The sequence below is a fragment of the Pituophis catenifer genome, unplaced genomic scaffold, assembly GCF_029215685.1.
Source record: "Pituophis catenifer annectens isolate HBS135680 unplaced genomic scaffold, rPitCat1.0.hap2 SCAF_5, whole genome shotgun sequence".
Classification (NCBI taxonomy): domain Eukaryota; kingdom Metazoa; phylum Chordata; class Lepidosauria; order Squamata; family Colubridae; genus Pituophis; species Pituophis catenifer.
This window is the reverse complement of record NW_027256885.1, coordinates 34,721,642-34,746,807: the sequence shown is the minus strand read 5'-3', so window position 1 is coordinate 34,746,807 and position 25,166 is coordinate 34,721,642. Positions and strand designations below refer to the sequence as shown.

The 25,166-nt window shown below is 44.7% G+C and overlaps 1 protein-coding gene across 1 annotated transcript in view; it reads right to left on the bottom strand.

The window, feature by feature from the left end:
• Nucleotides 1-19,063, bottom strand: part of PPFIA3 (PTPRF interacting protein alpha 3) — a 404,830-nt gene extending 385,767 nt beyond the window's left edge. The window contains exon 1 of the mRNA XM_070944575.1: nt 18,827-19,063. Coding sequence (XP_070800676.1) covers nt 18,827-19,063 — 237 coding nt within the window. The remainder of the gene's footprint in view (nt 1-18,826) is intronic.
• Nucleotides 19,064-25,166: the final 6,103 nt, after the last annotated feature.

Here is a 25,166-nt window from a genome sequence, read left to right as displayed (position 1 = left end):
CTCTGCAGCTAAGGAGGGTAAGATTGCACACCGTCCTGACGCGCGGAGAGAGTGGGAGGGTGTAAGACCTCAACCCAAACAACAAAGCATTGCAAGTACTGATGCTAACCCTCATCAAGGAAGAAGGTTGTTAAAGAAACAAATCGCTTTAAGGATAAGGAAAATCCCATGCAATAGAGGACGATGGACTTCAAAGGAAAGGATAACCCTCTCACTTGCACAGCTATTGAAATCTGATCCTTTATTAATAGATCTACTCAGATATGAAAAACTTCCCCAGCATAGCAATTGTGTTCGACTAATACTGCATTTTGACAGCAATACTATACCGAACGCTGTAATGAAAAGAAAAGGATCCCTGCTCAGATTTGAAGTCATTCCTACAAGAGTCTTCTCGAGTGGGCCTATTAAACCGCTTTTACAAGGACTTAACCAAACATCAAAAATGTTACCTAGGAACCACTCTGCTACCTCCAGGGTCTTTCCTCCAGAATCCGGAGAAGCTATGGAGGCAGGCCAGATCAGGGAGGTCCCACATATGAAGGCAAGCACCGATAAACCAGAGGATGTTATAATCAGCGAATTTGTCTCCTTGTCTCCAAAGGAGCAAAGGTCGATGTTAATTGAATTTGACTTATTAAGATCTTGGCTAGCAGAAGCCTGCAGTTCAACGAGAAGGCTATCCAAGTCGGAAGAACGGGGAAAGCATGTGCAGACAAGGCCTAAAGTTGTTAAGTCCGTCCAGCGGGATAGAAGGGAAGGCAAAAGTCTTTTCAAAGAAACAAAGACCATGAATGTAGCGGCAGAAGTTCACCCTCCCCCAACAGTGCAACTGCCCTCACCTGTCTCATCTTCCTTAAGAACGGAGGAGGCACTTCCGCAACAAACAGAGGCCACTTTTGACTCCTTTGGCACTCCAGAGAAGGCGGTGGTAGTAATTCCGGACCCCTCCACCAGAAGGGTGGAGGAAGAGACACAAGGAGTAGTGCCTCGGGGTGACTGACTAGACAACAAATGGCCAACAACTAGGGTATCTTATATCCCTAGCCTTTCCCTCCTGTCCTGGAATATAGCGGGCTGGAAAGGCATTGCAAACTGGATGGATTTTATAAAATTGATTTCAACACATCATCTCATCCTCCTTCAAGAAACCTGGCTGACTACTAATGATCCACAAATCAGCTTACTGGGTTTTGCCTCATGGCATAAACCGGCAGGCAAAGTCAATTTAAGAGGGAGGGCAATTGGGGGCTTAACCACGTTGGTCAAAAGGGATACGGGATGGAAGGGTGAAGAAATTTCTTTAGATCCTCAATTCCAATATATTCTGCCTATTAGATGTACGTTCAGGGGGATGGACTTAATCTTAATTAATGTATATATCGCTCCATTTTCATTCCACCTTCTAGGAAGGGATTTGTGGGATGAATTAGATTCAGTATTAGCTACCTTAAAGGGACGCTTTCCCCAAGCAAAAATTATATTAGCTGGAGATACTAATGCAAGACTAGGTCCCTCAATGAAGAGCTATGCTAACAGAGGCCTGGTACCAACTGGTTACTTTTATAATGAGTTCACTTGGTCCTCAATGGACAAGAGGACCAATAAATATGCCCAGAGGTTAATTTCCCTGCTGTTTATGAATGATATGCAAATACTTAGTGGCTCGAGTGATGAGTATATATATCCCTATACCTTATCGTCCAACAAAACCTCAACCTCTATCGATTATATCTGCACTTCCTCTAGTTTAGTACACCATTTTTCAGAAGTAAGAGCTATATTTAGAGAGGAAAGTGACCACTTTCCCATCACGGCTCTGGTTTCACTCTCTTCAGAAGTTAGGCCTCATTCAAGAGAGGAAATTGACACCTTAGCAAACGCCCGGGTTTATAACTATAAAAGGTTATATTGGCACAGACTTGATGTCAAATCTGTCACCACTTATTTGGGCTCAGAAGAAGCCAGACACCTAGCAAGGGAAATCTCCCAATCTAAGCCCGGGGACAACACCCCAATGCCAGCTTATACAGAGCTAACTTCTACTCTTAGGAACTTAATGATCCAGAGCGATAGAAAAGTAGATGGGATCTCTAGAAAGTGGTTTGATGATGATTGCCATAACTTGAGGTCAAATCTAAGAGCCGCATTTAAGAAAGTTAACCGATCCAGACAGGATGGTGATTATTCAAATATGGTTCAACTCAGGAGAGCATACAAATCCCTCCTGAAAAACAAGAAAAGTAGCTATAACACCAGGATGTGGAAAGAGGTAGAAATGGCAGCGAAATCCCAATTCCCTATGATCTTTTGGCATAAGATAGCCGGTATATTAAAACAATGTTCCCCATTTATGAACACTGATATATCAGCAGTAAAATGGGAGAAGCACTATCTTGCTTTATTTGATGGTAACAATACAACAAATGTCTTGCAATTGGATATCCTCCAGCAAGAATTAAGGAAATGTCCGGAATGGACACCAGTTACCCCTACCGAAGTTAAGCATATAATTCAATCCTTAAAGGCCGGGAAGGCCCCTGGAGAGGACTTGTTGCCTCCTGAACTCTTTAGGTCCAACATTGACTTTTGGGTACCGGTGCTGGTAGCACTGTTTACTTATATCGATAAAGTAGGGATAATCCCTGAAGGGTGGAGGTTAGCTATAGTTTTTCAAAAAAAAAAAAAAAAATGAAAAAAAAAAAAAAGAGAAACAGAAGATTACTTACACTTGAAGGACATGATTTACAAAAAGGATGGCATGCCTTCTTATGGGACAGAGAGAATAAATCTCATTTAGATTTTTTTCAACATAAAATACGAGAAGCTCTAATACAAATATGGCAAGAAATCAAGAAAAAACACTATATGAAAATCCCTAGATGGGTTTCGACAATGGAGGCAATGGTCCAACCCAACACTCTGGATATAAGTAAAATGGCCAAATATAATGAAATTTTGGATAGCCAAGGGAATCTAAAAAATAGACAAGAATTGGAAGAACAGGGAATAAATATAGATTGGTGGCCTTACTTGCAAATAAAATCGTGGTACATAAAAGATAAAGAGGAGTATGGAATTGAAATGATGCCACAACAATTGGATAAAATATTGACTGGCCTGGATGAAAAATTTATAACCAAAATTTATAACTATTTATTAGAATTTGACAGAGCCGAAGATATAGTGAAGGGAGCTATGATAGCTTGGGCAAAAAACGTTGGGCATAATATTGACTTAGAAGATTGGAAAACAATTTGGAATAGAAATTACAAATTAATGAAATTGGCAAAATATAAAGAGAACCAATTTAAAATGTTCTATCGCTGGTATTTGGCACCCTCTAGATTAGCAAAAATATATCCAAATCATAGCCCAAACTGTTGGAAATGTGGACAAAAGCAAAGTACCTTCTTTCATACATGGTGGTTATGTTTCAAAACAAAAAAACAGTGGAAGAAAATTCACTGTTGGTTACAGGAAATAACAGACTTCCAGATTGAATACACCTCGGAATTGTTTATCCTAGGGATAATATAAAGGAAATATGACCAAAACACAACATATATCATTCTACGCATAACAACTGCGGCTAGGCTGGCCTTTGCACAATGTTGGAGAAGTACAAATATACCCTCTGAAGATTTGATAATTAAAAAAGTATTTGATTGTGCCGAAATTGACAAATTGACACTTGAATTGAAAGGATTGATCGACTCGGAATACCATGCCATATAGGAGAAATGGTACAATTGGATCGAAAACAGAAAAATGGGGGGAAACCAGATAAAGTAGAAGTAGTTTTAGTAAAAATGTATAGAGTATAGGTGAATCGTAGTGTTAAGATATGTAAATGGTCACAGTTGTGCACAAAAGGTAAATAAGAATGGTTTAATTGTTGAAAATTAATAAAATAAATTTTAAAAAATGTTATGTGAATTACCAACAAGAGAACTGGGCGGACCTGTTGCCGTTCACAGAGGTGGCTTACAACAACGCTGTGCAGAGCAGCACCGGATTGACCCCTTTCCAGGTCACCAGCAGCATGGAATTTGTCCCCATGCCCGAGTTGACCAGCGAACCACCTTCCTCCATGACTCTGACCGAGTGGATGGAGTCGCTGAAGAAGGGGTGGGAAAACACCAAAAAAGTGCTAGCTGAAGCCACTGACGCGTATGAAAAGCAAGCTGACAAACCTCAATCCCTTCAACCCCTCTTCCATGTGGGAGATCGAATTTATTTGTCAACCAAATACATAAAATTGAAGTTGCCCAGTAAAAAGCTGGGACCTAGGTTTTTAGGACCTTTCCCAATAGTGAAAGTAATTAACCCAGTGACAGTTCAGCTGAACCTCCCACGCATTCTAGGGAAAGTGCATCCAGAATTTCATTGCAGTCTGCTAAAGCCAGCAGTTGGGTTGCAATTGAGATCGCAGACCCGACCAGCACCCAAGCCTATCATAGTGCAAGTGGAAACCCATTATGAAGTAAAAAGAATTTTAGACTCTAGATTGTATAAAGGTCGATTGCAATATTTAGTTCAATGGAAAGGGTACCCTTTGTCTGAAGCTACTTGGGTTAAAAGCTGGGATGTAAAAGCAGATAGATTAGTGAAACAATTTCATGATAAATACCCTGATAAGCCAAAGGGTCCCCCTGCGGGTGTGAGAGAGAGGTGGTTAGGGAATATTGCATTAACCCCCTATGTTCCTCTCGTTGCAGGACATGGTCATCGGTTGAGGGGGGGGTGGCCTGTCAGTCCTGTAAGACATCTTTTACCTTGGATCTTCAGGGCTGCCACATTTAGTGCTGTGGGAAACTGGGAGGGGGGATTGTATGGAGTGGAGAGATATCTAGCCATAATAACATTCTTTTCTTTGAGAGTCAAGGACATCCTGCCCAGCACCTGGAGTGGGGTGACTGGGAGGCATCTCCAGTTGGGACGGTGCAGTGATTGGACCATGTGATGGACATGTGGGTGCAGGGGCAGGGACTTGGACTTTCTTCTGGGTGGGGAAAACCTGGAAGCTTTCAGATTCGGGTTTTCCTAGATGTGCCAATATGACATCTCTAATAAAATGGAACTTTGAGGAACTTCTGGCCTCAGAGTCTTCTTTTGTTGGGGGTATTACTTGGAACCCTGACATGACATATCTTTGACAAAAAGGGAGGACCTAGCATGGAAAGGGACGAAACTCTACGTCCCAGAGTCCCTATGCACCTTAATCCTCCAGAGGAGTCATGATGTCAAATTGGCGGGCCACTTTGAGTTCCTAAAGACTTTGTTAAGAAATTTAGGAGGTTCCTTCTAGATCGTGACACTTATTCACTTGCAAACACATCAAACAAACAAGCCAGAGAGGAGTTTTAGAAAACAAACTAGTTTAATAGAAACGAACAAACAGATAAAACAAAGCCTATAAAAATACCGATAGTCATCTCTCTTCTTAGCAAAGGTCCATTCAACTCTCTTGGAGTCTCTCCATGTGGTTTGAGCCCGGCTCTTCCTTCCTTCCTCAGAAGTAGTCCGGAGTGACCCCAGCTCAAGCGTGCGTGTGCTCAGCTCAGCTTGCATCTCAGTAAGGTGAGTAGGTCAGAGGCCTGCTCTGCTCTGCTCTGCTCTGAATGACCGATGAGTGCTGTTAACGAGCAGCTGCTTAAATGCTGAGTCATGGTCAGTTAGAAAAGGTCCGGGAAAACTCAGAGCCAAAGGCTGCGGTCTGATTGGCTCATTCAAATGTTCAAGCCAGGATTCAATCAATAGATCACAGCAAACCTTGAGAGGAACTTACTCTCACAGACTTTACACTCAACACGGAGGCAATTCTGGTGGCCTGGCATGAAGAAAGACGTGGACAGTTATGTGAAAAGTTGCACCATCTGCGCCACTGTGAAAAAGCAACCAGGAAAAACCCCCGGACTGCTGCAACCAGTGGCAAAGCCAACAAGGCCATGGGAGGAAATCGCAATGGACTTTATAGTGGAGTTGCCAAAGAGCGGGGGGAACACTGTGATCTGGACTGTGATTGACCTATTCTCCAAGCAGGCACACTTCATACCCTGCAGCGGACTACCCTCAGCCCACCAGCTAGCCAAACAGTTCCTGAAGCACATCTACCACCTGGATGGAGTGCCACGAAGAATCATCTCAGACAGAGGGGTCCAGTTCATGGCAAAGTTCTGGTGGGAGTTCCTGCAGTCCATTGGATCGTCCCAGGGTCTTAGCTCAGCTTTTCATCTGGCTACCAATGGGGGGGCAGAGAGACTGAATGCCATGGTAGAGCAGTACCTTAGGTGTTACGTGAACTATGAACAGTCCAATTGGGTGGACCTCCTGCCTTTTGCTGAAGTCGTGTACAATAATGCCGTTCACAGTAGCACGGGACTAACTCCGTTCAAAGTAGTGAGTGGCATGGACTTTGTCCCAATGCCAGAATACCCAAGGGTTCCCCCCTCCTCAGTCAGCTTGACAGACTGTCTGTCAACGCTAAAAGTAGAATGGGAAAATGTCAAGAAAGCACTAGCTAAAACAGCGCAGGCCTATAAGAAACAGGCAGACAAACACCGAGCCCCACAACAGCCATTCCAGCTGGGGGAAAAGGTCTACCTCTCCACAAAATACTTGAGGTTAAAACTCCACAGTAGAAGCATTCTCATATTCAATAACATTTAGAAAGGAACAAATTGTTAGATATAGTGAAATATTGAATAAAAAGGGTGAACTTAAATCGAAGCAAGAACTAGAAGAACAGTATATAAAAATGGACTGGTTTTTGTTTATGCAAATACATTCTAGATATGATAAAGATTCTAAGACAGAAGGTTTTTATAGTAATCTGACTAATTTAGATAAAATTTTAATAGGTTCTGATGACTATGTAATTAAAAAAATGTATGGTTACTTATTAGAGGTAAAACTGGAAGAAGAACAAGTTAAAGAAACAATGATTGCATGGGGGAAAAATTTTGGTTATGGTATTGATCTAGAGAAATGGCAAAAATTGTGGATGCAAAATTATAAAATGACAATGTCAACAGCATACAAGGAGAATTTGTATAAGATGTCTTACAGGTGGCATCTACCCCCAACAAGAATAGCGAGAATGTTCAAGAACAAATCTGAGAAGTGTTGGAAATGCCATCAGATACCGGGCTCATATTACCATATGTGGTGGACATGTGTAGAAGCGAAAAGATATTGGACTAAAATCCACACATGGTTGGAAAAAATGACAAAAAAACACATAGACTTTAAGCCAGATATTTTTTTTTATTAGGGATTGTGCCGGAAATATACAATAGAGAAGTGAGATATTTGATTGTAAATGTTTTAACAGCTGCTAGAATTGTATTTGCTAAAAACTGGAAAAATGAGAAAATACCAACGCAAGTTGAAATTATTAAGAAAATCATGGAATGTGCTGAAATGAGTAAATTGACATTTGAAGATAAACAATACTACAAGATATGGGGTTTATTTTACCAATGGCTAGATAATAAAACATGGAAATGAAATATGAAATGAATGTTATAAATATAATATTTGAAAATAATTTTTTTGAAGCAACAATGCAATAGTTAAATAAATGATAAATGAGGATGTTGATTTGTTTGACAATATGAGAAATTAGATAATCAGTAAATTTTGAATAGGGGGATGAAGCACAAAAGATTTGTAACCGACTGACACACTGTTTGTATTTGTAATGGATGATGGATTTGTTTTATGTTTTGTTTTAAAATAAATAAATAAATAAATTTTCAAAAAACAAAACAAAACTCCACAGTAAAAAGCTGGGACCCAAGTTCATGGGGCCATTCCCCATAGTGAAGATCATCAACCCGGTAGCGGTGCAATTAAAATTGCCCCGACTGCTAGGAAAGATACACCCAACATTCCATAGCAGCCTCTTAAAACCCGTGGTCTGGTCAACCTTGAGACCATTACCCCGTGAGCCCCCGGACCCAGTGGTCATAGGGGGCCAAACCCATTATGAGGTGCAACGCATCCTTGACTCGAGGTGGCACAGGAGACAGCTCCAATACCTAATCAAGTGGAAGGGCTACCCCTTATCAGAGGCGTCTTGGGTAAAGAGCAGAAAGATCCAAGCTGACCGCCTCATAGCTAAATTCCATGAAGACAACCCAACAAAGCCTGGCGGGGGGGGGTCGCACCCCTAAAATCTATACCTGTACTCAAACTGTTTTTGCTTTGCACAGGTTGCCTTCAGGAAGTGAAGTGGTGGGAAAACTGAGCCTCGCAGCTGCATTGAAGAACTTGCATTTTAATCAAAATAAAGTATATTCCAGCGGCAACGTCAAGGTCATGTCCAGGGGGGACCCACAGTGGCTGGAGGGAGTGACTTCTATAACCCACAAAATTGCTTTGTTGGGGAATGTGACTGATGACACACCTTGGGGGGGAGGAGGAAACAGGGTCAGAGCCAAGGTGCGAATTAAGTGAGGTCAGAGTTGGCTTCACTTGGTCCGTGCCGACATGAAGCTCCTAATAAATAACTGGGTTTCTTTTGAAGCTTGGCTTGAGGCTCATGATTTAATTAGGGCATTAGTCGGAACCCTGAAGTTTGTCTTCCTTCCCATCACACCTTACCTCATTATTTGATTTGTTTTCTAAGAGTTTTTGCTTGGAATTAGGTCCTGGAGATCCAAAAGATTGGTCACCCTCCCCCCTCAATTTTAGTTTAAAGCTCTCCTGATAAGTTGAGCCAGTCATTTTCCAAAAACACTCTTCCTGGGTTTGAGGTGTAGCCCATCCTTTGCCAAAAGCCCATCATGGAGGTAGTGCAGACCATGGTCCAGGAATCCAAAGTTCTCTTGGTGACACCAACTCTTTAGCCAGTGGTTCACTTCTAGAATCCTTTGTTCTCTTATGATCTGTCCCCGTCCACACACACACACAAACACAGCCAGCCGAGGGTTAAGGAAGCACTTGGCACACACCCAGGTCTTTATCTCCAACTTGGCAGCGATATACACACCGTCTGCCAAGTGCTTTATTTCCACAGAAACAGAAAGATAAGATACTCAGCGTACAAGAGTCCAACAGAAAATAATATTCCTCTCCGCAGTTTCGGACGATGCTTTAGTGACTATCCAAGGTTTATTTTTGTTCGTCACAGGGATCACTGGCCACCACCCTCTATTATATAGTCTCTGGGGTGTGGTCCAGTGACTCAGTTCTAATCCCTAGCACGCCTCCTGAGCTGCTGCAATCATTTATCACGCCTTCGGAGGCGTGCGTCCAGGAATGATGTCTCTCCTTCACTCTCATCCGAGACACCTGTCTCCCTGCTAATCTCCTCTCCCTCGGCTGGCACCTGAGACAGTGCCAGAGGGGAGGGGCCTGGAGAGGGAGGCCTGGCTGACTCCTCTTCCTCATGATCGGAGCTTTCTTCCTCTGATGGGATAGGCTCAGAGGGCGGGGCCACAACACTATCCCCCACCACAGGGCCCTTCCCCCGGGTCTGACGGTCGGGATGGGGTCGGGACGGGAACTGTTCGTGGAAAGCCTGCACCAGGTCAGGGGCCTGAACGGCAGACGCGTCCACCCAGGTGAAATCCTCGGCCCCGTACCCCTTCCAGGCGATGAGGTATTGGAAGCGCCCCTTCAGCCAACGGGAGTCCCGGATACTGTCCACCTCGTACGTCGAGGCGTCGTCCTCGTCGGCTGCGGCTGGGGGGGCAGGCGTCGGCGGGCAGCGGAGATGGCTCACGGGGGCCTCAGGGACCAGGAGGGACCGATGAAAAACGGGATGGAGCCGCATGGAGCGGGGTAGAGTCAACCGGTAGGCCACCGGGTTGATGACCGCCTTGATAGGGAAGGGACCGATAAAGCGGTGGGCCAGTTTCCTCACCGGCCGATCCGTGGGGAGGTGTTTCGTGGACAGCCACACCCGATCTCCTACTTCCAGCGGTGGCGTCGCCCAGCGGGCGCGATCGGCGAACCGTTTATAATCCTCTTTCGCCCGGATCAGCTGCCACCGCACCAGTTGCTGCACCACCTGCAGCTCCGAGAGGAAGTCCCAGGTCTCGGGAACAGGGGAGTCCATGATGGTCAACGGGAAAAGCCGTGGATGGTATCCGACGTTGGCATGGAACGGGGTCATCTGGGTGGAGGTGTGTTGGGAGTTGTTAAAGGCGAACTCTGCCAGGGGAAGGTACTCGGCCCAGTTGTCCTGCTGCTGGTTGACAAAACAGCGGAGGTACTGCTCCAGTATGCCGATGACCTTCTCCGTGCCCCCGTCAGTCTCCGGATGGTGCGACGACGACAGGCACACCTGCACCTCCAGCGCGGCCATCAGGCTTTTCCAGAAGCGGGCCGTGAACTGGGCCCCGCGGTCCGAAACCACCCGGTCCGGCAGGCTGTGGAGGCAGAAGATGTGTTGCAGGAACAGGCGAGCTGTGGTGCGGGCCGAGGGCAGGCCGCGGCACGGGATGAAATGTGCCATCTTCGTGAGCGCATCCACCACCACGAGGACGGTCGTGAACATAGCAGACAGGGGCAGGTCTGTCAGGAAGTCCATGGAGATGGCTCCCCACGGTCTCTCCGGTGTCGGCAGCGGCTGGAGGAGTCCAGGAGGGGGCCCGGACGCGGCTTTGGCCTGTCGGCACGTCACACAGGACGTCACGTAGGCGTGCACGTCGTGCCGTACCCGAGGCCACCAAAAAGTCCGCGTCACTAAGTTCAAAGTCTTAAAGAAGCCGAAGTGCCCCGCCGCGGGGTTGTCATGGCACTGGTTCATGACGAGGGCTCGGAGCGGACTCGTGGGCACGTACAGCCGACCCCGGTGCCTGAGCAAGCCCTCCTCCACGGTCCATGGGGACGCGGGGCCGACGCCCGCTCTCCGCTGCTGCGACCAGTCGTCCCGTCGCTGCGCTTCCAGCACCTGAGCCCGCAGGTCCACCGGTTCCTGGACCGCGGCCAAGGAGTCCGCTGGCAGCACTGTCTGGGGGGAAAGGGAGTCCTTGGGGCAAAAGTATTCCGGCTTATGGGATAGCGCGTCCGCCCTCTGGTTTAGGTTGCTCGGAATGTATGTGATGTGGAAGTTGAACCGGGCGAAAAACAACGACCACCGGATCTGCCGCTGGTTCAACTTCCTGGCCGTGGTGAGGTGCTCCAGGTTCCGATGGTCCGTCCGTACCTCCACCTGGTGTCGTGCCCCCTCGAGGTGATGTGACCAAGCCTCGAACGCGGCCTTGATAGCCAGCAACTCCTTTTCCCATATGGTGTAGTTGCGCTCGGAAGGATTGAGTTTCCGGGAGTAGTAAGCGCAGGGAAAAAGAGTGCCGCCATCCACCGGAGCCTGTAGCAGCACCACCCCAATCGCCACGTTGGACGCGTCCATCTCAACCACGAACAGACGGAGTGGATTGGGGTGCCTCAGGACTGGCTCCGTGACGAAGGCCTGCTTGAGGACCTCGAAGGCCTGCTGCTGCAGGGGCCCCCACTGGAACGGGACCTTCTTCCGAAGGAGCTGGGTCAACGGCAAGGTCAGGGTGGCGAAGCCCGGGATGAAGGTCCGATAGTAGTTGGCGAATCCCAACAGACGCTGGACGTCCTTCACCCGATGCGGGGGTTCCCAACTGCGCAAGGCCTCCACCTTGTGCGGGTCCATCGCGATGCCCTCGGGGGTGATGATGTGCCCGAGGAACTCTATGGAAGTCTGGAAGAAGTAGCATTTCTCCAACTTCGCATAGAGCTGGTGCTCCCGCAGGCGCTGCAGGACCTGGCGGACATGCTGGAGGTGACTTTCCGGGGTCCGGGAATAGATCAAAATGTCATCCAAGTAGATCACCACAAACCGATCCAGCATGTCCCGGAACACGTCGTTCATCAAGTGCTGGAAGACCGCGGGGGCGTTGGTCAACCCGAACGGCATGACGGTATACTCGAAGTGTCCGTACCGCGTTCCGAATGCCGTCTTCCACTCGTCCCCCTCTCGCACGCGCACCAGGTTGTAGGCCCCTCGGAGATCGAGCTTAGTGAAGATCGAGGCCTCCCGCAACCTCTCCATCAGCTCCAGGATCAGCGGCAGGGGGTAGCGATTTCGCACTGTGATGGCATTCAAGCGCCGGTAGTCGCAACACAGGCGTAAGTCCCCCGTCTTCTTTTTCACGAAGAGGACCGGGGCCGAGAGCGGGGAGGTCGAAGGCCGGATGAACCCACGGGCCAGGTTCTTTTCCAGAAAGTCCCGTAAGGCGGCCAGCTCGGGCTCCGACATGGAGTACAGGCATCCTGAGGGCAGGGGCGCGTTGGGCATCAGGTCCACCGCGCAGTCGTAGGGTCGGTGCGGGGGCAAACGGTCTGCCTCCTTCTCACTGAACACGTCGGCAAAGGGCGTCAGCTCCGGAGGCAAGGAGACATTCGGGGCAGAGACGTCCTGCTGGCACAGGTGTGGCGAAGGTGGTCGACACACTGCAGGCTCGGGAACGAGATGGCGTTTCTCGACCATGCCACCTGTGGGTCGTGCGCCCGAAGCCAGGCCATCCCCAGGACCAAGGGAAAGTGCAGATCCGCCGTTACGTAAAACTGGTCTCTTCGATAGGCCTCTTGGGTGCAGCTGGGCTTCTCTCATCATGCAACTGAAAGTTCAGCATGCACGGCTGCCCTTGGTGGCATTTTCCTCCTATTTTCTCCAATCTTTCTTCTCCTTTTCCCTTCTCCAGTCTTTTTTTCTCTTTCTATGATTTATCATTCCCTCCCCACCTCTCCTCCTACCATTCTATCTTAGTTTAATAGCAACTCTTCTCCCCACAATGTAACAATGTTTCCTCTGTTACTGCCATCTTGGCTCCATATTTCATAAAGCATTGCCCCCTTGCTTCTAATCATATCTTATATCAATGTAATATTTTTATCCATTGTTTATTCTCCATTGAAATCAGTGACCCAATAAACTGTAAGTGTGGACAATTCCAATGTATGGAAATAATACTTGGGATTTACATTTCAACTGATTCATTTCCCTCCCTCAAATGAAAAGTTCTGGTCTCTAATTTCACCTCTGATCTATCTGATTTTTCCAAATATTTAGTTTAGTTTAGTTTAGTTTAGTTTAATGCGATTTATATGCCGCCCTATCTCCAATGGACTCAGGGCGGCTCACAACAATAAAATGCACAATTGCACATTAAAACAATATAAAATTAAAAGTCCAAATTAAAACAATTTAAAATCTATTAAGGAACCCCCCCCCCACATCAGTCCAGGCTGCGAAACAGCCAGGTCTTCAAATCACGGCGGAAGCTGGGTCATATTCTTATGACCCAGGTGGTCAAAGCAAGGCAGGCCTCTAGAGAGTTCTTTATTTCTCTCAACAAATGTTCCAGCCAAGGGCTCTCCAATGACTGGTAAGGCTCCACCCCCACGCTACCCTGAAGGCAGCCTCCCTTGGTCTCCCAAACACAGCCCCAGTAATACAAAGAAAGCCCACACAGGTCTGGGTCACAGTGACATCAGTGGCAGGGATCTCAGCTCCATGATCCCACACTGAACTCTCCCCATCGGAGGGCTCCTAAAGGGGCCAAAGCCACCCTGGAGGGGAGGCGAAGGACAGAGGGATGCCCGGGAGGTTACGGAGAGCAGCAACTCTCCTTTTCCACCCAGGGAAAACTCTCTTAACCCAAAGGCAAGGAGTAGCGGCAGCCATCATGGCTGCCACAAGGCTGGGGCAGCTGAAAAAATAAAGACAGTGCAGGAGCGAGTAGAGAAGCAGTGTGTGACTAGGTGAGATTAAGCTTGAGTTTTGCCTAAAAATTATCTCCAAAGAAATGATCTGGGAAAGGGGAAAAAAAACGTTCAAAAGACTCACATTAGCGGCTAATGGGCACTTTGAACTATTGAGACAGCCATGGAAAAGACTGGTATAAGGAAGAATAAGAGCTGTTTTTTTCTTGTAAGCATTTAGAACTGGATTTTGGATTGGATTGGTGTTATTTTGAAAAGGCATGTTAAATGCTGGAACTGGTTATTGAGTAACCTAAATGCTGGACTTGGCCTATTGAAATAATTGCCTTTGTTTTGAAATAAATTGATTAATGAATACCTGCGGGGGGGGGGAGGCAGCATTGAAATCTGAGAGGAGAGTGCCATCTGTTGACAACTGGAAGATAAATCATACTCCTATAATTGGACTTATTCTGAATTGGAAAGAGACTTTTCATTGTAGAATATTTAACATTATGATTGGATTTGGAGAAACAGCTGTGGAAATGAGTGGGCTTTTTCACGAGGTGACTTTGATGTTTCAAAGCATTGAAGTTCTGATGGATGGTATAGATGAGAAAATGGAAAATATTTTACAAAGAACTATAAATAAATACCAAACTGCCCTTGAAATGGTGGAAGCAATAGAAAGACAAGATGGAAAAAAACAGAAAATTGAATATGAACAAGGAACAAATACGGATCAGAAAAATGAGCAAATGAAGCAAATGCTCCATGAAGAAGACCAGACAAATAGTAAGCAAAAGGAGTGGAAAAAACAGAGGAATTGGCCAAATCAACAAATAAATCAAGGACTGGAGCAAAAAATAGGACTGACAAATCAGCTGATAAAGGAAGAAAGATTGAAGAAAATAAAACAGATAAATCAGCAAATGAACAGACAGGAAAATATTGTTGATGAGGAGATTGGGATATGGGCAGATACGTGGGAGAAGTGGCAATATAAAAATGTACTGGGAGGAGTGTCTGGATTAAATAAGAAAGATAGAGGTGAAAATAGAGAAAAAGAAGAGTGTGGGAAAAGAGTTAAAAAACAGATCAGAATTGAAGCGTTAATGAGGGCAAGAGATGATGGTTAAAAAGGGTTGCTTTCTAAATATTAAGGCAGTGTGAGTATAAATTGGATAAGTAGAAATAATCTATATTGGGGAAATGTCAGTGTTGCAGAAGAACCCAACTCCAATTAAAAACTCCGAGACAGGCATTTTCTCAAAGTTCCCATTTATTAGAGTAGGTATACTGGCACATCTGGGAAAACCCGAATCTGAGAGTTCCAGGTTTTCCCTCAGTAAACCAAAAACCCAAATCCAGCCCCTGTACCAGGGGTGAAATGTAAAATTTGTTACTACCGGTTCTGTGGGTGTGGCTTGGTGGTGGTGGGGGTAATGTGACTGGGTGGGCGTGGCCAACTTTTTTTTTTTTTAACTTTTCAAAACATTTTTTCTACTACAACCTCTTCGGTTGCAAAAAAATGCTTTGAAAAGCCTCTGCCGATCAGGCAACTCAGCTGGGATCGTCAGAGGCTTTTCAAAGCATTTTTTTTACCACCTCTTTGGCCAAAGAGGTTGCAGAAAAAAATGCTTTGAAAAGCCTCTGACGATCCCAGCTGAGCCGCGCGATCATCAGAGGCTTTTTTTTTCTTTTAAAACCATTTTTTTCAGCGGAAGAGGTTGTAGAAAAAATGCTTTTAAAAGTAAAAAAAATCCTCTGATGATCGTGCGGCTCAGCTGGGCATGGTGGGGTGGCGCAGGGATTTTTGCTACCGGTTCTCCAAACCACCCACCACCATCACTACCGGATCAGGTGATCCGGTCCGAACCGGGAGCATTTCACCCCTGCCCTGTACCCATCAGTCCATCACATGGTCCAATCACAATCCATCCCAACTTGAGACACCACTTCAACCACTCCTCCTCCAGATTTAGGAATACTATGACTTTGACCGAAAAGAAGAATGCTATTATGTCTAACTACATTCCCTCTACTAAATCCCCCCTCCTAGTTTCCCAAGCACAAGAAGGTGGCAGCGTGGAAGCTTCCGGTGTTAATATGGATTCCAAAGCTGACAGGAAATTTGTTTTTCTATAGAATAAAAGAATAATAATTTTATAAAAAGATGGGCAGGAATTGAGGGATAGTTGTAGAATACCTTTAAACCAGGAGCTGTGTGCATGAGAACTAGGATAGAGGTGGATTTTAGAAATGGGGAAAATATCATTACATATATCTTTATATAACAACAGTTAAATATTAAATTGATTAGAAAATGAAAGAAAACTGTATATGTCTATCAATAGTTAGATAATAGAAGCAAAATAAATAAATTAAAAGGTTAAGAGAATGATTAATTAAATAATGAAAAATTATTAATATGAAGAATAATTATTATCATGTTACTATAATCATGATTATTATTGCCATCAACACACCCTTCATGTAGATATTAAGTCTGTTTTCTTCTAATGTAATTTCAAAAAAATGTATAGTTATATTTGAAAGAGTTGATATTTGGAAAACACACCATATTCTGTAGGGAATTGGAAATTTATACACAACAATGAAAAGGAAACAATGGAAGAAAAGAGAGGTGGAAAGAAGAAGGGAGAGAGTGAAGTAGAGTGGAGTGGGGTGGAGGAGAGGAGAGGAAGGGAGAAAGGTTGGGGGAAGAGGAGAAGGAAGGAGACAGAAGAAGAGGGAAGGAGAGGGGGAAAGGAGAGAGGGAAGTGGATGGGAGGAGAGGAGTAGGAGAAAGGGGAGGAGAGGGAAGTGGAGAAGAAGAGAGAGGAGAAGGGAGAGGAGGAAAGAAAAAGGGAGGAGAGGGAAGGAAAGTAGAGAGGGGAGAGGAGAAGGAGAGAGGGAAGTGGAGGGGAGGAGAGGAGAGGAGAAGGAAAAAGGGAAGGAGAGAGAAGTGGAAGGGAGAAGGGAAGAGACGGAAGGAAAAGGGAAGAGATGGAAAGAGATGGACCGTCGTAAAATTGGGTGGAATATGGTGTATATGAGAAAGGAAAACAGACCGGTAATATATTTTTTTCTTACTTGATGGTTATACAATTGATATTAAAATGGAAGATAATATGTTATAATATGATGGATGTTATCGTATATTTGTTTATACGTTACTGTATATTTGTTTATATACATATGATTATAATGATGATGATGATGTTTGTTCACATGTTAAAACCTTGGACACCTAGAGAGCACACTCCTCAAGATATAAAAGAAATGTATGATATAAAACAAGAAAAAATATTACAACAAGGAAAAAAAGAAGAAAGCCCACACAATAGGAGCATGCTCACAGGGAAAGGTCCAGGGTTCCAAGTCCAATCCACAAGGCAGAGTCCAGGCACAAGCAAGGACAGTCCTCAGGACAAGAAAAAGGTCCCAGGCAAGAAACAGTTCCAAAGGCACAGTGAAGAAAAGGCTAAACACAGTCCACAAGAGAAGGGCTAGGTCCAAACAAAAGGCAAAGAGCAATCTTCCAAGCGAGGCAAGGCAAACAGCAACAGGCATAAGTCAAAGCCGGGGGAGTGTAAGCCAAAGCAAAGAATTGTTCCTGGCAAAGACTAACTCCCCACATGTGGTGGACCTGTTCCAGGACGACTGAATTCTGGAAAATTATACAGGCATGGATCATGGAAATCACAGGTTATAACCTAATTCTGAAACCAGAGTACTATCTACTGAACATTAGGCCAGACAACATAGGCACAAATATATGGTGTCTGTGTGTATTTATCACCACGCCAGCAAGAATATGTTTCGCCCAACATTGGAAGGGGAAAGACCTGCCGGCTGAAGATTTGATTTTGGAGAAAATTTTGGATTATGCGGAAGCCGACAGACTGACTAAAGCATTGAGAGATCAAAAGGACTCCGTATATTTCCAATGTTGGGACAAATGGTACGTTTGGTTGAACAACAGACGCCCAAAAAGTCAAGTATAACCAGGATTATGTTTAATATATGTTAAATCTGACTGAAGCCTACATACCGTAGAAAGTGTAAATATCATGTAAAGTTCCTGTCGCGATCATTTGTTTGACTATTTCTTTTTTTTTATGTATTGTTTTAAATAAATAAATAAAAAAAAAAGTTACTCCCCTCCAGGTGTTCCTTGTGAGGAGGGGTAGGGCGACCTCCTCTTGAGTAGCCTTGCAGCCCTTCTCTGGGCTTGCCCCCACTCTCCTTGCCCTTGGATCAGTGGAGTAGACAGCTGTTCCCCATCAGAGGAGATCGGCTGCCTATCAGCACCACTGCTGGTCAGCAGCCGATCCTCCCCTGTGTCTGTGTAGGCAGGCAGCTCTCCATCTGGTCAATCACCTCCCCCAATGCCTGAGGGGCCGGGAAAACATCGTCCTCAGCCCCTGGCATGCCTTCCCTGTCGGACGGTCCCAGTTTCAACTCCTCCTCCTCCAAACCAGGCTCTGATGGGGCCATGATGCATATTTTGCATGGAGTTCCCTCTAAGTATATGGTCCAGGCAGGGCAATTCTACCTTCTCTGAAAGACTTCTGAGCCAATGCAGTAAACTGCCATCATTGCCGTCTCCTAGGAATGTGCAAAATACAGGGATCCAGGAATGAAATGTTGCAGGAAACTCCCCTATGTTCTATTTCTCCTCTCCAGATCCCCTCCATCACCAAGCAGTCTGGTTTCCCTTCTTGAAGGCCATTATGAACAACTATCCAATGAGCAAGACATAAGGGAGATACAAACATCATTCAAACAGATTTCAACCACAAACATCATTGTCACTGTTTTTATGTCTACTCTAATGGCACATTGTTATTATACAGAATGTTCTATAAGCCACTCTAGGAGCCTTGGCCAGTAAAAAGGCAGGATAAAAATATTTCAGATTAATAACTGACTGAATTATTTAATGCAACCACCAAATGTATACTTTGCCAAAGCTACAGAAGAACCTCAGAGACCCTTATACATTCAGCCCACCCATGTGATGCCATTTTTTCCAACCAGTAAAGATTTTGAGATCCCCACCACTCAGTTCTCCCAAGATTTATAGGAAGACCTATAGCCTTCCAGCTCTTATTCTCACATCCTCATTCCTGACCTGTGGGAGGGCAATGTTGAGCTGGCGCTGTAGTGATTCCTTCTCATGACCCAATTCACGCAGGCAGAGTTGGGAGGTAGCCAAACTTTCCTGCGTGTCACGCAATGTCTCCAGCAACCGCTCTCGCTCATTCAACATGTTGACCATGAGTTGCTCGAAATTGGCATCATCGTCCCCATAGGATGAACCACGGCGGTTGTCCTCATTAATGGTCGGCATCACTTCACACATCATCATGCCAAACAAAGTGGGGAGGGATGCCCTGAGGGCTCCTCTGGAAGGAACAGAAGAGTAGTTCTAGATTCTGCAAAAAGAGAATAAAAAACTTTCAAATAACACAGACCTGTGTCAAATAACATAGCCGCCTTGAGTCTTCGGAGAAAGGCGGCATACAAGTTGAACAAATAAATAAATAAATAAATAAAATGAGAATCTGTAGAAAAAGGATCAACCAGAATGCTGATTTCAGGTAGTTACTGATGGGATTATCTGTGGGGGCTCCTGCCCTCTGGAACGAATTGCCCCCCAAGATGCGGAGGATTCCCAATTTACGCACCTTCCGCCGGGCCCTCAAGACGCTTTTATTCCAACAAGCCGGGCTGGCCTAATTTTTAAATTTTTTAATCATTAACTCTTAATTTTTAAATGTCCAAAACGGGTAGTTCTATTTTAATTAGATATGGGCCAAATTATTTAATATTTCTTAAATTGTTTTTTTAAAATTTTATATCTGTGTGTTTTATTCTGGCTGTACACCGCCCTGAGTCCTTCTGGGAGAAGGGCGGTATATAAATTAAATAAATAAATAAATAAATAAATAAATAAATAAATAAATAAATAAATAATAGTTTAAGAGAAGAATATTTACTTTGCACAATGAAAGTCTCAAGTTTAATTGCAGGCTATTTGATTAAAAGGACTGAATAGAAGCTAATGGAAGAAGCCATTCCTTAAGACCATGGGCTATTACAACCATTTGGGACAGCTACATTGACTGAGTTCAGCTGTAAGGAACAGTGGACTTCTCCAAATGGTATAAACTACCATTTCCAGCATTCCTCACTATTGGCCAAGCTAATGAGAATTGCTGGAAGTTGAAGTTGAGCAAGATTAAGCAGGTCATAAGATTTCCACCCTGGTTTACACCAAGAACTTCTCAATGCATTTTGAAACAAAGACTCAATGTTTTCTCCAGATAATTCATTTTTAACATGAGAATTGTCTTGGAATTGCTGACAATATGATAATAATGGCATAAGGGCTTTTTCTGTCTAATCTGTATTTAGGGGGATTGCCTTAAATTCAGATGACCTTTCTTGATGGTGGTAGGATAGTTTGAGCTGATGCAGGAAGCAGAGTCCCAAAGTGGTAAACAGACATGCAGAGGATATTTGAGGGGCAGTAGGGATAAGGGTTAAGGACTCTAAAAAGGAAGGCTGAAGCTTGTGTGCCAAAATCCACCATAACTTCAAGCATTTGATGTTGCAAGATAAATTGAACTCACACAGCTATAAACACTAGTCTAGAACTACAGCTGGGTGGTGATGGAAAAGAAGCTTACAGACACAGGGCTTGAAATCAGCAAACAAGACAACACACATATTTCTGCTAATTTATTATAAATGGGAATAATGGGGTCAGGGATGTTATCACAGTCAGTGTTTCACTTTTGTCACCACCTCCCAAGCCAAAATATTGGTTCCTCTTCAGCATTGGGCTCCTAATAGAGAAGAAGAATGGAAGGATAAGAGAGCTTGAATTAATTAACTTTGTGGGCAGATGGGGAGAGGAGCAAAATCATGGGGCAGACATGAAGTTCAGCCAGTTGGGGAACTAGAGATGCCACAAACCAGCCCAGCCTCACCTTCTCCTTGATTTCCCGCCCCATTTCAGGGCAAGTCAATCTCTAGACCCATCTTTCTCAACTGTGCAAATGCTTTGAGCAGCAACTCTTCTTGCTACTAACCGTTGGCTATACTACCTGGGAGAAAGTGGGCTTTGAAATCTAAAATAGATGGAGGCAATTGATTGGGGAAGTGTCCTAGAACCAATTCAAACTCAATTCTGTGTGCCACAAATTAGCTAATTTCCAGGAATTACACTGCCACTTTTTCACTTCCAGAAGTATAGCCCAGTAGCTATACCAGTGGTGGGTTTCTACCGGTTTGCCCCGGTTCAGGTGAACCAGTAGTGGTGGCGGCTGGAAGCTCCGCCAACCCGCCCGGACGTCATCACAGACACTCTGCGCATGTGCAGAAGGTTCTGCACATGCCCAGAAGCGCTGTGCGTGAGCGAAGCAAGCGCAAGCGCACACGTGCTCCCAATTCCAAACCAGTAGCAAAGGTAAGTGGAACCCACTACTGAGCTATACATGTCTAAACACCCAATTCATATCTTAATTCAGCAAAGTAAGCTTAAAACAAACAGCAAACCAAACCACTCCTTCCCTGTTAAAACTGGTTGACTGCTTAGCATTCATGTAGACTTTTAATATTCAAAACATGGTATATATTTTATAATAGTAATAACTGTGCCTTTCCATAGGATAAAAGTTTAGAAAGGCAAATAAAATGGGCAAAGAACTTGTCTTTTTTGTTTAGCATACTACAAGTTTGTAAATTTTAAAAATTTAAAGTTTGTACTGAGTAATGAATATTGTGCAAGATGCTTATTTGTTATCCACCAAACCGGTTTTATTCTGTACTTAGTCTTACATTTATTCTAATATATTAGATGCTGCACAAAGCATTGCAACAAAGCAGTTCACATTGTTTGGTCTGGGGGACTGATACATTTCCTGATAGTGAAATCAATTAATCGGTGGAACAACTTGCCTCCAGAAGTTGTGGCGGCTCCAACACTGGAGGCTTTTAAGAAGAGATTGGACAACAATTTGTCTGAAATAGGGGACACGGTGGCTCAGTGGCTAAGATGCTGAGCTTGTCAATCAGAAGGTCAACAGTTCAGTGGTTCGAATCCCTAGTGCCGCATAACGGAGTGAGCTCCCGTTATTTGTCCCAGCTTCTGCCAACCTAGCAGTTCAAAAGCATGTAAAAAACGCAAGTAGAAAAATAGGGACCACTTTGGTGGGAAGGTAACAGCTCTCTGTGCACCTTTGGCGTCGAGTCATACCGGCCACATGACCACGGAGACGTCTTCGGACAGCGCTGGCTCTTTGGCTTAGAAACGGATATGAGCACTGCTCCTAGAGCCGGAAATGACTAGCACGCATGTGCGGGGGAACCTTTACCTTTACCTTGTCTGAAATGGTATAGGCTTCCAAATGTGTTATTCTGTTAAAAAAGTAACCAAGATTAAATGCTGTACCACATACTGTAAATCAACAACAATAGATTTGCTATCTATTATCATTTGTTGATTTACAGTATGTGGTACATCATTTAATTTTGGTTATTTTTAACTTTTTTTTACAGAATAACAGAATAACACATTTGGAAGGGACCTTGGCGGTTTTCTAGTCCAACCCCCTGCTCAAACAGGAAAGCCTATACCATTTCAGACAAACCTCCAGTGTTGGAGGAGCCACAACTTCTGAAGGCAAGTCGTTCCACTGATTAATTGATCTCACTGTCAGGAAATTTCTCCTTAGTCCTACGTTGCTTCTTTCCTTGATTAGTTTCAATCCATTGCTTCTTATCCTGCCTCTTTGGGTGCTTTGGAGAATAGGTTGACCCCCCTCTTTGTGGCAGCCCCTTAGATATTGGAACACTGCTATCATGTCACCCCTAGTCTTTCTTTTCATTAAATAGATATACCCAATTCCTGCAACCGTTCTTCATATGTTTTAGCCTCCAGCCCCCTAATCACCTTTGTTGCTCTTCTCTGCACTCTTTCTGCAGTCTCAACATTTTTTTTTAATCATGGCAACCAAAACTGGGTTCAATATTCCAAGTTTGGTCTTACCAAGGCATTATAAAGTGATATTAATACTTCACGTGATCTTGATTCTATCCCTCAGTTAACGTAGCCTAGGATTGCATTGGCATTTTTGGCAGCTACAGCACACTGCTGGCTCATATTTAACTGATTTGTGATTGATTGGACTAGTACTCCTAGTTCCCTCTTACAGTTATTACTATTAAGCAAGGTACCACCTATACTATACCTGTGCATTTGGTTATTCTTGCCTAAACCTCACTTTTTTCACCACTGAATTTCATTTTGTTAGATAGAGCCCAATGTTCAAGTCTGTCAATAACCTTCTGATTCTTAAGCCTATCTTCTGGCGTGTTGGTTATTTCTGCCAGCTTGGTGTCGTCTGCAAATTTGATGAGTTCCCCATCTACCTCCTCATCTAAATCATTGTTGAAGATACTGAAGAGTACTGCGCCTAAGACAGAGCCTTGGGGTACCCCACTACATACTTCCCTCCATGTAGATGCAATTCCATGAAGAACTATGTGTTGAGTGTGGTTTGTCAGCCAGTTACAAATCCATCTAGTGGTGATGCTATCTATGCCACTTTTTTCTAGCTTACCAAGTAGTAGGTTGTGGTCTACTTTGTCGAATGCCTTACTGAAGTTTAATTATACTATGTCCAGAGCATTTCGCTGGTCTACTAATGTAGTCACTTTGTCAAAGAATGAAATAAGATTGGTTTGGCATGATCTGTTTTTAACAAACCCATGCTGACTTCTAGTTATAACTTTATTTGTTTCTAGATGTTCACAGATCTGTTTTTTTATTATCTTTTCCAGTATCTTCCCAGGTATTGATGTTAGGCTGATTGTGTCAGGTTTCGGTTCTATCTTAAAATAAGTTTCATTTTCAAGCGCAGTCTCTAATGAATCATTTTTTATTAAGAACAGAAATAAGCCGACATTCCTGAATCTAATTGCAGCCAAACTGGCCCCTCCTTCCAACCCCCTCCTCTTCCGCTCTCCAACCCCAATGTCCCATTGGCCAACATGCATATCCATCTCTACATCCCGGCACGTTCTTTTCACAGGAATGTAGCCCCCCCCCTCCTCGTCTCCCAGGAAACCCTATCTGTACACACACAAAACTAGGTAAAAGTTCATCTCAGCAATAAATCAAGCTCCTGCTTCATCTTGTTATGTCAGCGCTGGAAGAGAGCCTAATTTGGAACGCTGACATCCGGCCCCTCTCCCTTCACTTCTGCGACATCACCTATCCCATAGGGAAAACACATTAAGATTAGTCTCATCAGTCCCTCCCTGACTGTGCACCCCCCCCCCCCCGGCTTTCCCGGGTGGTCTGCATGGAATCTTGCTATAAGGCGATCAGCTTGGATGTTTGCGCTCTTCACCCAGGAAGCCTCTGACAATGGGTAACCCTTCCATTTAATTAAGTACTGAAGGCGCCCCCTGTGCCATCTTGAATCAAGAATCCGCTGCACTTCGTAGTGCGTTTGGCCCCCAACAACCAGGGGCCCAGGGGGTTCACGTGGTGTCGGCCTTAAAGTAGACCCCACTACAGGTTTTAGAAGGCTACTGTGAAAAACGGGGTGAATTTTCCCCAAAAGCCGTGGCAACTGCAATTGCACTTTAACGGGGTTGATTATTTTTATTATAGGAAATGGCCCTATAAATTTTGGGCCCAATTTCGTGCTCGGGAGTCTAAGTCTCAAGTACTTGGTGGAGAGGTAAACTTTCTCTCCCAGCTGAAATGGTCTTTGGGGAGTTCGGTGCTTGTCTGCTTGGTCCTTATAAGATTGAGCCGCCTTTGCCAGCACCCTCTTAACATTTTCCCAAGTTTGTCTCAACATTGCCATCCAGTCGGTCAAACTGACTGAGGAAGGGGGCTCCCTCGGGTATTCTGGCATGGGAACAAAATCCATGCCACTCACTATTTTGAACGGGGTTAGCCCCGTGCTGCTGTGGACAGCATTATTATATGCAACCTCCGCAAAAGATAGGAGGTCTGCCCAATTGGACTGCTGGTAGTCGACGTAGCATCTTAAATACTGTTCTATCATAGCGTTCAGTCTTTCTGCCCCCCCATTGGTACTCGGGTGAAATGCTGAGCTGAGCCCTTGGGATGAACCTATGGATCGTAGAAACTCCCTCCAGAACTTTGCTGTGAACTGGACCCCTCTGTCGGAAATGATTCTCCTGGGGACTCCATGTAGGCGGTAAATGTGTTTCAGGAACAGTTTGGACAACTGACGGGCTGAAGGCAGTCCACTACAAGGAATGAAGTGTGCCTGTTTGGAGAATAAGTCTATTACAGTCCAGATCACTGTATTTCCACTACTCCTCGGTAGGTCTACTATAAAGTCCATTGCAATCTCCTCCCATGGTCTTGTTGGCTCAGCTACTGGTTGCAACAATCCAGGCGGGCACCCTGGCCTTGTCTT